The sequence below is a fragment of the Marmota marmota genome, unplaced genomic scaffold (assembly GCF_001458135.2).
Source record: "Marmota marmota marmota unplaced genomic scaffold, marMar, whole genome shotgun sequence".
Classification (NCBI taxonomy): domain Eukaryota; kingdom Metazoa; phylum Chordata; class Mammalia; order Rodentia; family Sciuridae; genus Marmota; species Marmota marmota.
This window is the reverse complement of record NW_025999968.1, coordinates 24,233,279-24,250,880: the sequence shown is the minus strand read 5'-3', so window position 1 is coordinate 24,250,880 and position 17,602 is coordinate 24,233,279. Positions and strand designations below refer to the sequence as shown.

Sequence of the window (17,602 nt, the reverse complement as noted above, 5' to 3'; positions counted from 1 at the left end):
CCAAACTAATTCCAGGAGGAAGTAGTTATAGGAAAACTTAGAAATGAAAATTTTTCTGACACTACCAAATTCCCAAACCTTTCCTGTTTTTCCCTCCTACATTAGTTGTTTGAGGGCAAGAGGAAGAACATTCATATAACAGTTATCAAAATAACATTTATCTTTATTCTTTGACTTAGAAGTCCTACCTCTTGGAATCTTGTTTCTCATTAAGAAATGACTCTGAAACTACCTAATTTTTACAGTATTCTGTAAAATGAAGTGGTGAAACACAAATATCCTTCAGTGCAGAATGAACTGAATAAATGACAGAATATTTATGTAGTGGTGCATTTTGCAACTATACAAAATAATTTTTTTTTATTTCTCAGAGCAGATTTAGAATTTAATATTGAGTTAAAACAAAAAGCACAGTGCAAAAGAAGTGTATGCAGTATACTAGCTTTAAGAAAGAGAAGGTGAATATAATATTATACACACAGACAAAAATCAGTCAATGACAATGAATATCCATCATGCCCAAATTGTGCTCTTTAAAATACCATTTCTCCCATATACTTATTTATATTTTCAGAATGAAAGTATGTGAGGATGAACTAAAAACTAATGAAAATAGTTACATATAAGAGAAAGGAAGGAATAGAGAAAGAGAAGGTATAGATATGGATGATATTTCTTTCTGATTGAAACTTGTTTATGTAACTTTGAATTTTGAACCATATAAATGCATTAACAATTAATTAAAAAAAAACAAATTATCTTTATAAAGTAAAACTACTCTGAAACAAATGAACCTACCTCTATAACTAAGTGATGGCATAGCCACACAGAAAAGGGTTATTTCAAGTATTTAAAACTCAATATTTGTGGCATCTGTAGTGGGATATATCTTAGAGACAGAAATAACCACAAAGATATCTTAACCTTCATTTAGTAATCTTTATTTTTAGTAATAATATTAAAGTTATTAAGTTTATTTATTTTTATATGATTCTAAGAATTACACCCAGTGCCTCACATGTGCTACGCAAGCGCTCTACCACCAAGCTACTGCCCCTGAAATTATTAAATTTAAACTCATATACGATGAAGCAAATAGTTAATGTCAATGTCATTAGAACTTGTAGTTGTCAGCATATATAAAAAGAGATACAAGATCTAAGAAGCTAAGTGAAAACTCGGTAATATTTGATTTGAAGTTAAACAGAATCAGTATGAACTGATTGTACCACCAGGTACAATCCATTTTTATTAAAATTAGGAAATAAAGGCAAAAGATCAGATGTTGATCTTAATTTTTTTCTATGAATTGAATTTAAGTGAGTCACAAGTAGTTTTTGAAAGCTAATTTTTTTATAGAAAATTCTGGTATTAATTATAGGAAGAATATAGAACTAAATAAGTCGTCTTTTATAAACTAGTATAAAATAATAGAATCAAGCAAAGATCATTAGTAAAATTTGAAATGAAAGCCAATGCGGAACTTTATTTTAAATGGATCAGACTGTAAATCTACTGATCAATTTTAATATCATAAAAATATGGTAGCATATAAAAAGTAAAAGTAATACTGTATGGCTCCTGTGCTTGCCAAAAGAGTTGTAATGTTTTGAACCACCAATAAAAAAAAAAAAGTGTTTAGCCTCTACATCTAACTACCAAATATGGGGAGTACAGAGTATATGTGTTAAATGGTCTCATGAGGAAGTATTACTTAAATCCAAAACATGGGAAAGCCTAAAAAGAAATGATTTGTTTTATTTTGTAAGGAAATAACATAGTAGGAAAAGAGGAGTTATGCAATATACTAGCTTTAAGAAAGGGAGGGTTAATATAATATTAAAAAAACACTTAAGACGGATAAGTTATGTGTATGGATTGTATCTGATCTTGAACTTAACATTTACAAAATGATACTGGGGAATGTTGAATGCATTGAGGTAATATTAAAGATTTACTATCAATTTGTTAGGTATAACAAAGATATTATGGTAATATATTGTAATTTTAAAATGAACAGGGAAAAGTGGAAGGTATTTAGATGAACAAGGTTGGTTCAGTATTGATAATTTTTTAAAATTGATCATAGAGTTTCATTAGATATATTGTTCAGTGTATTTATTAAAAACTACATTTTGCCCTCCCCGAAAAAAAAACCCTGTCATATGCATTACATTGTCTTTTAGTATTGGAAGGAAATTGGTTCCAGGACTGCCCTGTAATACCAGAACTAAAGATGCTCAAGTCCCTTGTAGAAAATAACGTATTATTTGCATATAATTTGTGTATAGCCTCCGATATACTTAAACGGCCTCTAGATTGCTTATAATGCTTAGTGCAGCATAAATGCAGTGTAAATAGTTGTAACACTATTGTTTAGGAAATAATGACAAGAAAAATATATGTAGACAAATAGCAGTATCTCAGTGTGATTCCCATTTTTCTTAAGAACTTATTTCTTCCCCAGTTGTCCCTAATTTAATGTGTTTGTTGTGTATATTTATCCCCAGTGCTGGTCCAAATAACTAGAAGTATAAGTCTCCAGTAAATTGCACATTTATGTGGACATATTCACACATCAGAAATATAGATGAACTCAAATATTATTATTATTTTTTTAAATTTGTTGGTTTTTGATATACATGGCAAACTGATCAATGAGCACAAGTGCCTTTGTTAGATAGTAAGTAAGATAGAGTGCATTTTGACATGTTTTACATATATGGAGTATAACCCACTCCAATTAAAATCCCATTCTTACGGTTGTGCATACTGTGGAATTACACTGGTTGTATATTAATTTATGAGCAAAGGAAAGTTATGTCCATTTCTTTCTGCTGTCTTTCCTGTTCCCATCCCCTCACCCTTCTCTTCATTTGCCTTTGTCTAATCCATTGAACTTCTATTCTTCCTCTCCCAACCCTCCCTTGTTGTGGGTTAGCATCCACATATCAGAGAGAACATTTGACCTTTGGCTTTTTGGGACTGGCTTATTTCACTTAGCATAATATTTTCCAGCTTCATCCATTTATTAGCAATGCCATGATTTTATTATTCTTTATGGCTGAGTAATATTCCATAGTGTATATATACCTTTTTCTTTATCCATTCATCTGTTGAAGAGCACCTAGGTTGGTTCCAGAGCTTGGCTATTTTGAATTGAGCCGCTATTAACATTGATGTGGCTCTTTCACTGTAGTATGCTGATTTTAAGTTCTTTGGGTATATACCAAGGAGTGGCATAACTGGGTCAAATTGTGGTTCCATTCTAAGTTTTCTAAGGAATTTCCATACTGCTTTCCAGATTGGTTGCATCAGTTTGAAGTCCTACCAGCAATGTATGAGTGAACCTTTTTCTTCACATCCTCATTAACATTTATTATTACTTGTATTCTTAATAATTGCCATTCTAACTGGAGTGAGATGGAATCTCAGTGTAGTTTTACTTTTCATTTCTCTAATTGCTAGAGATGTTGAACATTTTTTTCTTTTATTTTTGGCCTTTTGTATTTCTTCTTCTATGAAGCACCTGTTCAGAACTCAAATATTATAAGCACAGCTTGAGTATTTGTCATTTAAAACATGGTTGTTTTTATTTTTAAATTGTAGGAACATGAGACAAGTGTACTTACATCATGATATAATTCATTTTAAGAGGATGAGGACATAGTTTTGACTGAGGGATATGGAAAGTAGCCCACTTCTTTCTCCTTTTGTAACTTTCTTGTTGGCCTGTTAATTTATTGCTTTTGATATGTGAACACTTTTCTTTATCTGATTTTCCTCTTTTAGGCCAGTCCCTACAGACTTCTTTTCATCAATAATAAGCAAAAATGTTGAAATTAATACTACCATACTTTCTAAAATCAGGTTATTCATTATTCAGTAGATTAAAACTTTGGAATTGAAGGAAATGGTCAAAATATTTTAAGTCACCGTCTGATTATATATGCTATAAAATCATTTCATTTGTCATTCTTAGGTTGGCAAATAAACAAGACAAGGAAGGGGCTTTAGGAGAAGCTGATGTGATTGAATGTCTCTCTCTGGAAAAACTGGTCAATGAGCACAAATGCCTTTGTCAGATAGTAAGTTTTTTTCCCCCCCTTCGGTTTAAATTTTGTTCAGTGCAACTTAGTTTTGTATAGGTGATAGATTAAAATTAGAGAGTAACTTTAAGAGTTCCCCTGCCTCAAGGAAATCATGCTCTCACTGTTCTAATGATACTAGCTCATATTATAAAATTTGTAGTCTATGTACTTGTTACTGACTTCTATAGATTATCCTTCATAATTTCAAAGATTTTTTACTTTTGCCTTTTGTTTTAAGATATTGTTAGCTGGGCATGGCGGCACATTCCTATAATATCAGGGGTTGGGAGACTGAGGCAAGGGAATTGCAAGTTCAAAGCCAGCCTAGCAAGGCCCTAAGGAACTTACCAATACCCTGTCCCAAAATAAAAAGATAAAAAGGGCTGTGGATGTGGCTCAGTGGTTAAGCACCCCTCAGCTCAATCTCTGGTACCACCACCACCCCACCAAAAAAAAAAAAGGACAGGACCTGTAGACTTTACCAATATATTGTGCTACAAATATTGAGAAAGGGGAAGGAAAAAGTATAAATATAAAGCTTATTTAAATATAAGAGATTAATAATAAATTTTGAAAAATGACATCAGGAGTTTTGTAGCCTACAAATATTATCTATAATGTCTTTCAACTTCTATGTAATATGAAAGTTACTGACCATTGAAAAAGTAGTTATTTTAAGTTAGCAGGTGTTTCATATCAGTAATTTAAATGGCTTAATTTTGATATGCCAGTAATTATACGTCATGGTTTATGAATAGATTTATGTGGAGAACTTTTAATTTTAATCTTTGAATCAAATAATTTCTGTTTTAGGAACCTTGTTCAGCAGTCTTGGGATATGGAAAGAAAATTGACAAGTCCATTAAAAAAGGCCTTTATTGGCTACTACATAACATTGCAAGAGACTTTGATACCTTAAATGAACGCATCCAAAAAGACACAACAGAACAACGAGCTCTTGAGGAACAAGAGAAACGAGAAAGGGCTGAGCGAGTGCGAAAATTACGAGAAGAAAGGTAAATAATTTAACACTGTGGTATATTTGAAGATATAATACCATGGCACTTTTTAAAATAATTTGTGAGTTTGTCTATTCTAGTTTCATCTGTTTTGTGTGAAAGAAAATACTAAGTTAATTGCCTATTTCTATGGATCTTTGCACAAGTTTGGATGATAGATTTTTAATTTTCCTGTTGGTTTTATACTAGTTGTAAATGTACTTTTTATGTAGTCATTATTTCTCAGACTTTAAAATTTATCTCTTATTTTTTTATTGGTACTTTTAAATCTGTGCTTTTCAATAGGTAGAGAAATTTTGCCTCTCAGAGAACTTGTGGCACAGTCTGGAGACATTTTTAGTTGCCAGAGCTGGGGAGTAGGGGGAAGTGCTGCTGAAATGTAATGGATAGAGGCCAGGGGTGCTGCTAAATGTCCTGTAACGCACAGGACAGTTTCCCACAATAAAGAATTGTCAGGCTCACTATGTCATCATGTATCGAGATTAAGAAAACTTTAGACTCAGCAAAGATGGAAAGAGACAGCTTGAGGGGCTGAGGCAGGATGATTGCAAATTCAAAGCCCGCCTCAACAAAAGTGAGGCGCTAAGCAATCTCAGTGAGACACTATCTCTAGGTAAAATGCAAAAAAGGGTTGGGATTTGGCTCAGTGGTTGAGTGTCCCTAGTTTCAATGCCCAGTACAAAAAATAAAATAAAATTTAAAAAGAGATGGAAGGTGAACTAATAGAGTATTGTTCAGCCCAAGCAAAAGCTGATCTTCAGCAGTAATATTGTCAGAAAAATAAGTTATCTCAGGTTTTTAAAATATATTTAAAAATTATTTTTAAAATATGCCATCTGAAGGAAAACATTTAAACTAAATCCACCAAATTCTATTAAAAAAAAGATTGTATAAATTCTACTTCAGAATAGTGATTTTAATGCTATAAGAAAGTGCTAATATTTGAATAGAAGTTGTATTGTTACATGGTAGAGAAGGGGAGAAAAGAGGAAAATGAAAAATATTTTTAAGTGAACTATAAGATTCAAATTTGCCTTCCATCAACTTAAGTAATATTGGCTTTCCACATGGTTTAACATAGTTGCAGCGCAGTAGACAAGAAGCCACTACCTTTGTGAGGTGATTCCTTACATTGTAAAAGATATCATCTGATGATATCTGTCTTTTAATGTAAAGATAGCACTTAAAGGAACAAAATATCTGTAGAAATAACTCTGTCCCCAAGTGTTCAGTAGTATTAGTTCATCTGTTAGCCTCTTGACATCAAAGAATGAATGGGATGAGAGATCTTGGCAACTGCCCGTATGAAGTTGTACTCACTGTGAGAATCTTTGTATTTTCTTATCCTAGTGTATATTTTCATGAAATAAAGCTATTACATCAATTATGTATATATTTATAAAAATAAAATATTCAGTCACATTTTTCTAAAATATCTGTTGCCTTTCCTCCACTGAGTGGAGCTCACTGGTGGAGAATGTGCATAGCATATGGGATGCCCTGTGTATTCAAACCCCAGTAGCAAAAAAGAAAAGGAAATGAAGATGAAAACAACAATAAAAAGTTGAATTAATATAATAAATCTAATGTAAAACGTTTTTCTAAAATTTTTACCTTTTCTGTAATGATATTTTATGTAAGTTATGACAGGCATTTTTGATAGTCATTCCCCTTTCCTGCTTTCTCCATAGCCATGCCTGTTGTGATCTTAGACCTCAACTGTTAAGCTGAGACTTCATAGTTAAAAGTAAACTGGCCTTTAGAGAGGAATGAATAAAACAATCTTTTTTACTTTTTATTTCACCAATTTCAGTCTAATTGGTTCACACTGTGATTTCTAATGTTTCTGAAAAATATGCTGTTTTTGGTATGAAAATCGTATATTAATACTATATATCTGTTACTAGTAATCAGTAACATTAATAATAATGACTGTCCTATAAGTGTGTTCATTTACAGAATATTTTTACATATATGAGTTTATCTGATCCTCTTTACATCCTTATGAGGTATTTTTGTCCACAATGGTGGGAAAACTGAGGCTCAAAGAGCCAGTCCAAGGTCACAAAAGAAGCAAATTACAAATCTCCAAATCTTTTTTCCTAGATTCAGATTGAAAGATGTATATTTCCATAATAGAACACAGTTGATGAATTTTGTAGTAATGAACATTCAAATTGCTATACTATATGATAGTCTGGTTGAAGATCCACAATTCTAACTTTTCTGCCTTTGGCTGCTTCTTTTAGTAACTTATTACTCTTCAAGTACTGGGCAACATGAATGATAAATTTCAGAGATAGTAATATTTCATTGGTACCTAATATGGAATTATTTAATCTGATTATTGAAGGACAACTTATTTTTATAGCCTCATACTATTATGCAGACCAATAGTTGTTTTCTAGTTCAAATATGATGTACAACTTAACAAAATTTATCATTTAATGTTACTTTTTTGTCATGTACTTCTATAGAATCAATTTGTGGTGTGCTACTTTTTTTTTTGTCTTGTAAGAAACATGTTTCTACATAAATAAAAACATAGATTGTGTTGGTGTTTTCCCAGTACTTTTAACAAGAGAAGACAGCCCTTAAGAAGAAGGTTATCAAAGACTTTAGCTATTGATCAATAAAAAGACAGTAATTATTTTAGAGGATAATTAATGAATCAACAAATAAACTTCCTTTGCACATGGAAAAATAATTAAATTGTACTTCAGCATTGAGAAATCAGACATACAATGTCATTTTTGTCAGAATTTCTTTTAAAATTCAAATGATAAATTTTTACATGAGGATAGAGGCCTATTACCTCCATGAGGAATTTTTAAATGTTCTTAGTAATTAAAAGACAAAACTCGATGTTTAAATTACTAAATTTAAATAATCTTTAACCTATCTCGAATAGGTTTCTTAAACATGGCTCAGCGATTTTTCAAAATGAATTTTATTATTTTTTTTCCCTTCAAATAATAGAGAACAAAGAGAACGAGAGCAATCTGATGGAACCAGTGGTCTGGCTGAGTTGGAACCAGAACCAGTTACTGTTAACCCTTTCCAGCCAATAGCATCTGTAATTATTGAGGTATGAGTGACGGCAAATGTTAATTTTTATATCTTAAATTATAAGTTGGAAGTTGGGACAGGAGGCAAGGAGGTAGAAGAATTTCTCCAGAGAGATTTTTTTGTAACAAAACTAAAGGCGAGATACAATTAGAAGGTTTACTAGTTTTTCTTTCTCTTCAAATTTACTTTTTGAGATTATGGATATACCTCAGTGGCAAAATGCTTGCCTAGCATTCATCCAAAATATTTTGAAAATTTAAAAAATTACTTTTCTTTTTATTAGTTGCTCATGACAATACAATGATCTTGACATATTATACATTTGAATCAAATGGGGTATAATATCTCATTTTTTCAAGTGTACAGGTTGCAGAATCACCTTGGTTATACATACAGCAATACTAGTGTCTAATTTATTCTGCTGCCTTTCCTATCCCCCCTTTTCCTCCCCTCCCCTCCCATCACCTCTCTCTACCCAATCTAACGTGACACATTTCTTTTTTTTTTTCCCCCTCACATCATCATACATATATTTTGTATAACGATGAGATTCTCCTTCCATCTTCCGTGCAATTCCCCTTCTCCCTCCCATTCTCTCCCACCTTACTTTTTTGAAGCCAGGTGTGGTGGTGCATGCCTGTAAATCCCAGCAGCTCAGAAGTCCAAGACAGGAGGATTCCAAGTTTGATACTATCCTCAACAACTTAGCAAGACTCTGAACAACTTAGCAAGACCCTGTCTCAAAATAATAAATAAAAAGGACTGAAGATGTGGCTTGGTGGTTGAGCACGTCTGGATTCAATCCCCACTACCTCCTCCCTCCCAAATGATTACTTTTGATGTAGCACAGAAAGGGAAATATTTGATTGTAAAATTACATGAGAATGAAAATAATGTTTGAATACGGCCATTATTAAAGTTACTATTTTTATTTATTTATTGATACCAGGAATTGAACTCAAGGGTACTCGACCACTGAGCCACATCCCCAGTCCTATTTCATGTTTTTGTTTAGAGACAGGGTCTCACTGAGTTGCTTAGCGCCTCACTGTTTCTGAGGCTGGCTTTGAACTCCAGATCTCTTGTCTCAGCCTCCACAGCCACTGAGATTACAGGTGTGCACCACTGTGCCCAGCTTAAAGTTACTATTGTTGATAAATTTATTTTTGTCATTTATTTCATACAGTAGCAATGTATTTATTCTTATTTATAGTATTTTATTCCCAGTTTTCATCTATGATAATACTTGGATGCTCATAATGTGTTAGACTACAGACAACTTTGTTTTCCCAGAAAACAAAGAATATTCAAAACTGCAACAGATTCTCCTATATCTGTATACCATTTATTTTAGTTTTAATTATCGCAAGTTTTTCAAACATTAACTTGTAGATTTTATATTAAGAAGTTAAGGGGTTGTGTGTGTGTGTGTGTGTGTGTGTGTGTCTGTGTCTTTGTTTTCATCTTCTGCTGAGGTCCAGAGTTTACATTGGCTCCACTTTAATCACTCTCATCAGCCACCTCCTCCTAATCCTATGGCATTCACTCAGAACTTAATGTGGAAGCAGGATTGCTGATTCTGCCAATGTGTTTGCCATTCCTCTTCCCCTATCACAGCCTCTTCCACACAGGTGTTCATCTGGAGAGGTGGATGATTGTTTCCTCCTTGGGGCTGCTGCTTAGGAGCAAGGCAGCTCCACAGGTAAGATGATTGGATAGTTTTGATATTGCCTTATTTTGTAAAATAGTAGGTATCATGACATATTTGGTTCTAACTCATTATGTCCTATCCTCCTATGTAGAATTGAAAACTTGGGGGAATTAATGGATTAAGTTGTTTAGATATTTGAAAGTTAGGTAAATCTTTTATTAACCCTGTTGCATTTACCCTAAACATGTTATTCTTAGTAAATATATATTAAGAATATGAAGTATTATTTTGTCTCCCTTCTATCAGATATTGTGTTTGTCAAGTTTCGTTTCATGTTCTTTTAAAAATATTGGTAAAGAACCAGGTGTGGTGGTGCATGCCTATAATTCCAGCAGCTCAGAAGGCTGAGGCAGGAGGATCTTAAGTTTGAGACCAGTCTCAGCAATGTGGCAAGCAAGGCCCTAAGCAACTTAGCAAGACTGTCTCTCAAAATTAAAAGTAAAAAGGGTTGGGGATATGCTTGAATGGTTAAACACCCCTGGATTCAATTCTTAGTAACTATATCTATATCTATATTTATATCTATATATATATGCATATATATGTAGAGAAGAAGGATATCAAGATTTGCATTTCACTTTGAAACATTAATTTACATGTAGTAAAGCTCACCGTATAAAATAAAGACCAATTATTTTATACTACCATGGGGAAAAATTACCTAGAACGCTCTAATACTTATCTCAACCTTATAGTTTTCGAATTATCTTTACTGTGAAAATACCAGTGTTGTATCACACTGGTGTATTGCATAAAATACCACATATATATAGCAAGTCTGTAAATTAATTAGTGTATGGGGAAAGTATAGTTATTCTGCTTTTAAGTTATAATTTTAAGAAGATGTTCAGTGAATTAATGAAAACAAAGGTACTTATAATCTCCTTTTTATTATGTACATTTCTTTATTTTTTCTTTAGTAGGTTTGCATTGTACAGAAGCACTAGTATAATTTTACCACAGTTTTGATTTTACCACAGATCAGTGGAACAAATAGTAATGAACCTAATTGTATATAAGCTAAATATAAGATAAATGATAACACTTCAAATCTGAGAGAATATGGGAAAAACCGAACAATCATTTGGAAAAAAATTGAAATTACTAAACCATATTAAATTCCAGAAATATAAAAAACTTAAACGTGTATTTTAATATTTATAAATGCTTGGAGGATGAAAAACTTTTAAAGCAAGATAATCAAGCCACAAATAAATTTTACATAAAGTATAAGATGGATAGGTCTTATATTCAATTTTGTAATAATTGATATAGAAAGTTAAAAGGCATAAATGAAAACAAACAACCCTAATGAAAATATGGCAAAGAGGACATATAGTCCTGTGTAACTATGTGATTAGTCCTAGTGACAGATAAGACAAGGGGGAAAAAAAGGAATTCTTATAAAATACTATAAAATTAATAGAAAGTCAGTATTGGATTACCATAAAGGAAAAAAAATGGTAATAGGAGCATTTAATAGTTCATCTTGCCTAGTAATGAAAATTTTTAAATTAAAATCAAACCAAACTCAATTAAATCAAAATCAAACAACCCTAAAATATCTATTGATTAGTTTTTCAGAGATATAAAAGGTTGATGATGATATGCAGCATTTAAAATGATTTAGAGAAATACTCTCCTATCCTTTTGCCTTGTGTATAAATTGATTCAGTTTTTCAGAAGAGAAGTTTGTGATTGTATGTGAAATTTTAAAATGTTAAAGACCTTCTGATTCAGCAGTCCCTCTTATCTAGCAGCTCTGTTAGTAATTTAACTTAAAAGGTGAATAGGACAGTGTACTTATGATAATGACACTTAGAAATACTTTCTTTATCCATTGAAACGGAATTGGAAAAATAAATTTATCATATCATATAACTCATACGGTTAATGGTTATACATCATAATGGTTATATCACATAGTTATTTAACTTATACAATGATTTCTATGATATAACCATTTTGAATATTAATGTAATTGATGAAAATAATAGCAGCTAACACATAGCATTTATAATATGAGGCACTATTCTAAGCACTTCATTGACATCGAAAGACATGTATACTGTTTTTTAAATTAATTTTTATTGGTGCATTATAACTACACATAACAATGTATTCATTATGACATATTTGTATATGCCCACAATTTGGTTAATTTCATTCCCCAATATCTTCCCTTTCCTTTCATCCTCCCTTCCTCCTCCTTCTAATCCCCTTTCTCTTCTCTATTAGTTTCTTTTCTATAGAAATATTCTTAAATAAAAGAATTTTTTGTTGTTGGTTAAACAACAAATAAATATGTATATATAGAGAGATAATCACACATTTATATGTTTGTGGAGGGTGTATGTCTGTATGTGTGGGAATAGTCAGAGGAAAATGCCTCTTAATGATTATACGCTAAATAGTGCTATCTGCAGATTGTGAAATCACTGATATAAGTTAAATAACTTATGTGCTGTAAACATTTATTTTCTTTCATTATACCTTTTTATTTAGCATTTTTTTTATTTAGCATTTATTTAGTATTTAGCAGTTATCATCTTTTAATGATATACTTAACAAATAATTATAATGAAAGTATCAAAAAACTGTTGAAATTATAAAATACTTTTAATTAATTTGATCTTTAAAATTGTTTTAAGATAAAATATAACCATTATAATAAAGATAATATATTTCATTTTTGTTAGAATGAAAAAAATCTTGAAAAAGAGAAAAAGAAGCAAACGATGGAGAAAGAGAGTGATGGTTGCCCCCTGAAACATAAAATGGAGCATGAGCAAATACAAACAGAAAACCAGACTGGTGACAGTAGCCAAAAACACAGTGAACTTGAAATAGTAGAAAATTATAAGGAGGCATTAACACAGCAATTGGAGAATGAAGATGAGACAGATCATCGATCATCAGAATCAGGTATATCTAGTTATGTAAAGTAATTTTCATACATTTAAATATAGCTTATTTATACTTTACTTCCTGTATCATTTATTTTCACAAAAAAATGTAGTTTACTTTTTGTCTCCAAATGCAGTAGTATGATACTTTCCAGGTTTTTAGTTAATCATTAACCACTTTTTTCTTCTCCTAACATGTTGTTTTCATGCTGAGTTTAAAATGTAATCTTAAAGTTTAAAGCGTAAAATGAATTCAGCAGAAAATTCAGTTTTCAATTTTACTTTCATAAGTTTGTGATACAGTATAGTTGCCAGGAATCCATAGAATTTATTTAACTTTTTTAAGGCTTTTTTGTTTTGTTTCTTAAGCCTTGTAATGATTCAATCAACATAACTTCCTTTATAGTCTGACTATTTCTATAGGATACAAACATAATTGGTAGAATGTCTTTAAAAACTCTTGTCAGGGGCTATGGGTACAGGTCAGCGGTAGAGCTCATACTTAGTATGAGTAAGGCCCTGAGCTCAATCCCTAGTACAAAAGAAAAAAAGATTTGTCACTATTTTAATGTTATACAAAATCTTTAACTTATAATTACTTTGCTTTTTCTAATTGGTGATGTGATTGAACAGAAAGTTCATGTCTCTCATTGTCATAGAGAAAGAGCCTGTATTTGGAATCAAGCAACCTGAGAGGGAACCCTGACTTTCCCATCTATTAGGTATATGTTAGGTTATGTAATATTCTCCAGACTTAATTTCTTCTTTTCTAATATGGGAATGAGTATCATTTTTATTGACAAGGCTTTTATAGTTACTTATAAAATAACTATAATGTTCTTCCACAATGTCTGCCAATTGGGAGATACCCAATAGTTACTACTGTTCCCTTGCTATTCCTAGTTACAGGTCTGGTTTTATTATATGTAAGAATTTTTGTTTTCACTTTTTTCTTTTTGTTTTTTATTTATATATGACAGAGGAATGCATTCCAAATCTTTTTTTTATTTATATATGACAGAGGAATGCATTCCAAATCTTACACATCTAGGGAATAATTTTTCATATCTCTGGTTGAATAAAAGTATATTCACACCAATTCATGTCTTCATACAAGTACTTTGGATAATAATGATCCTCACATTCCACCATCATTTCTAACCCCATGCCCCCTCCCTTTCTTTCAATCCCTCTGTCCTATCTAGAGTTTGTCTATTCCTCCCATGCTCCCGCTCCCTATTCCACTATGAATCAGCCTCCTTATATCAAAGAAAACATTCAGCATTTGGTTTTTTGGGATTGTCTAACTTCATTTAGGATTATCTTCTCTAACTCCATCCATTTACCTCCAAATGCCATGATTTTATTCTTTCATTGCTGAGTAATATTCCATTGTGTATATATGCCACATTTTTTAATCCATTTATCTATTATTGAAGGGCATCTAGGTTGGTTCCACAGTTTAGCTATTGTGAATTGTGTTGCTATAAACATTGATGTGGCTGTGTTCCTCTATTATGCTGATTTTAAGTTCTTTGGGTATAGACCGAGGAGATGGATAGCTGGGTCAAATGGTGGTTCCATTCCCAGTTTTCCAAGAAATCTCCATACTGCTTTCCATATTGTCTGTACCAATTTGCAGTCCCACCAGCAGTGTATGAGTGTACCTTTTCCCCCACATCCTTGCCAATACTCATTGTTGTTTGTCTTCATAATAGCTGCCATTCTGACAAGAGTGAGATGAAATCTTAGTTTTGATTTGCATTTCTCTAATTGCTAGTGATGATGAATATTTTTTCATATATTTAGTTTTCAAAGAACTACAAAGTTCTGCTGAATTGAAATGGTTACCAATTCCTGTGGTTGCTAAATATCTACATGTTATTACATCATTGGGGCCTTCTAACAGTCGAGGTTCAACCTGAGACAAACCAGCAAGAAACTTACAAATTCCCATCTCTCACCATGCACAAAACTCAACTCAAAATGGATCAAGGACTTAGGAATAAAACCAGAGACCCTGAGTCTAATAGAAGAAAAAGTAGACCCTAATCTCCATCATGTGGGATTAGGCCCCCCAACTTCCTTAATAAGACTCTTTTAGCTTAAGAATTAAAATCAAGAATCAATAAATGAGATGGACTCAAACTAAAAAGTTTCTTCTCAGCAAAAGAAATGATCTGTGAGGTGAATAGAGAGCCTACATCTTGGGAGCAAATCTTTACCCCTCACACATCAGATAGAGCACTAATCTCTAGGGTATATAAAGATCTCAAAAAGCTAAGCACCAAAAAAACCACAAATAACCCAATCAATAAATGGGCCAAGGATCTGAACAGACACTTCTTAGAAGATGATATATGTAAGAATTTTTAAAAGTATATAGGGTTTATCAAAATAAATTCTCAGTTCTTGAAGTGCAGAGTAACTAACATGCATGTTTTCTTTGATTAAAAATGTTAGATTTAAGTTGTACTTTTTGTCATCACTTGGGAGATTAGAGTAGTCATCTTCATATCCATATAACTCTATCAGCACAATATTAAATGAAGGTAGACTTATTACAGTGGTCTCAGTTTTTTAAAAGGACGCTAACACTGATAACATTGAAGAAAAGTGATTTAGCAAATGACTATAGTTTAGGAAGATCTGAGATAATAAATCATAACCATAATAATAATTCACATTTTATGCTTTCAAAGTATGACTTCAGGTTATTTGAGTTAACACAGCCCTATGTTATTTATCATAATAATACTGGGGTATGAAACTCCCACTATGTAAGTAGGAAACTAGGGACTTGGAGAGGTTGAAAAACTTCATATGTCATATTGGTGGCTGGGCTGAGACCCCAGTCCAAATCATATTTTCACATTCTATCCTCTTCCATCACCTGAACTACTGCCCATCCTAAAGTACCATATGTTTTTAGAGCTCTCATTCCATTTGCCCATCTGTTAAGCCTATAACTTTAATAGTAAAAAGATTACTTTATTTCTATCTGGAGTAAAATGTCACAAAGGACACTAACATTAATAAAAAGTTTCCTTTTAAATATGATGTTCTTCTTTCTGTTTCGTAACCTTAAAGATTTTGACTATTTCTCATGTTCAGATAATTCCCATTTTATAAAATGTGTGTAATTTCGCAGTTAGGAATTGTTATTTAAAATATTTCAGTAACTTTGATGGTCAGAATTTTTAATTACTATGCCACTCTGGTTTTACATTGTTAAAATTTAAGCGTCAATATATCATATCCTTAAGGTGTTTTTATGTGTTTATGAGTCTGTAATTTGTTTGTTTGTTTATTGTAGAAAGAACAGAAATTTAATTCGGCCTGGTCTACTGATTTTGGTTACATATATTTATTCTTTAGGTGTTAAAGAGTAATGTATTTAGATTGGGTTCGGATTTTTTTCCTCATATTTCAAAGCATTATTTTTGGACTATTTATACCTATAGTCATTCTACTTATTCCTCTGAGAAAAGTCAACATCTTTCCTCTTTCCACTAGCCATTCTGAGTTTTATGGAATTCCTACAACTAGACAATTATATGTGTTTAATATGACATTTGGAAGAAATATAAATTGCTTTTGGAAATGAGAAGGTATTTTTATATTCTAAAAACCTCTCTTAGTATTTAAAGTAGACTTTTGGATATTTTGTCATATTTGTTCCATAAGCTATTACTTTAAATATTTATTTTTACTAAATGCAAGTTCATATTTTGTTATTGATAACAATTTCTGTGAAGTTGAATATGAGGTTTCTATTGTAATATCAATATTCTCCTTTTATTCATTGTTTTCTATTATAGAAGTTTACTTTTTCCCAAAGGGTTTAATGTTTTTCAATGATAGAAGTTCACTTTTCCCCAATAGTATAAATAAAATTCCATGTTTATATTCTTATAGATAACAGTAAAAAGAAAACTAAGAAACTGAGAATGAAAAGGAGTCACCGGGTAGAACCAGTTAATACCGATGACTCTGCTCCTAAGAGTCCAACACCACCTCCCCCTCCCCCTCCTGGTGAGTAAATTGATACTGATACTGAATTTAGAAATATTGCTTTAAACAATGGAGGAGAGGGGGAAGGAGGAAAGAAAGAAAAAGAAATTATATAGTTTTTCATTATTTTGTGAATTTGTGAGAAAGGACTCTACTCTCATGGTACAAAAATCTGTCAATTATTCATTTTCATAAAAGAAAAAAGGTAAAAACTATCAAGAAAATCTTAATAATTCCTAGAGTGTGTTCAAGCTGTATTAAAAATATCAGTTACCCAGATTGTAAGAGGAATTTAAGTTTAATGAATAGATGGCTAATGAAATCTTTAAAAAAATTGGACCTTTCTTCCTGAAAGTTACCTAGATGTATGAGTTTTCCTAGTTTGAATCCAACATATACACAGGATTAATTTATATTATATTCACATAAAGAAGCACTGGGACATAACTGCACAATAATTGTTAGCAACTTTTTAGCACTAAATACATAGTACCTCATCTACTATATGTGCTCAATAAATACCTGATGACTAACTAAATGTTTGCAGTGTCCTTGCAGCCATGCCACAAGGCTTGTTATGGTAACATTTTTCTTTAAGAATTTGTTTAAAATTAATTTTTAGTATTCAATTTAACAAGAAAACATTTATTTTAGCCTCTGCTAGGTATTCAAATGGTAGTCTAAAGCTTATCGAAGTTGGTTAAGAGGTTTGTTTTTAATGAAAGGTGAATAAAAACTTAAAGCAGATGTTAGCAGACTTTAATTACATTTTGAAATAGAAGCCATTTAAAA

The 17,602-nt window shown here is 31.7% G+C and overlaps 1 protein-coding gene across 3 annotated transcripts in view; it reads left to right on the top strand.

The window, feature by feature from the left end:
• Window positions 1-17,602, top strand: part of Arl13b (ADP ribosylation factor like GTPase 13B) — a 66,581-nt gene that overhangs the window by 41,522 nt on the left and 7,457 nt on the right. For all 3 annotated transcript variants that reach the window (XM_048803496.1, XM_048803494.1, XM_015478628.2), the window contains exons 4-8: window positions 3,983-4,088; window positions 4,905-5,107; window positions 8,090-8,198; window positions 12,590-12,815; window positions 16,715-16,831. In XM_048803496.1, the coding sequence (XP_048659453.1) occupies window positions 3,983-4,088; window positions 4,905-5,107; window positions 8,090-8,198; window positions 12,590-12,815; window positions 16,715-16,831 (761 nt within the window). The remainder of the gene's footprint in view (window positions 1-3,982; window positions 4,089-4,904; window positions 5,108-8,089; window positions 8,199-12,589; window positions 12,816-16,714; window positions 16,832-17,602) is intronic.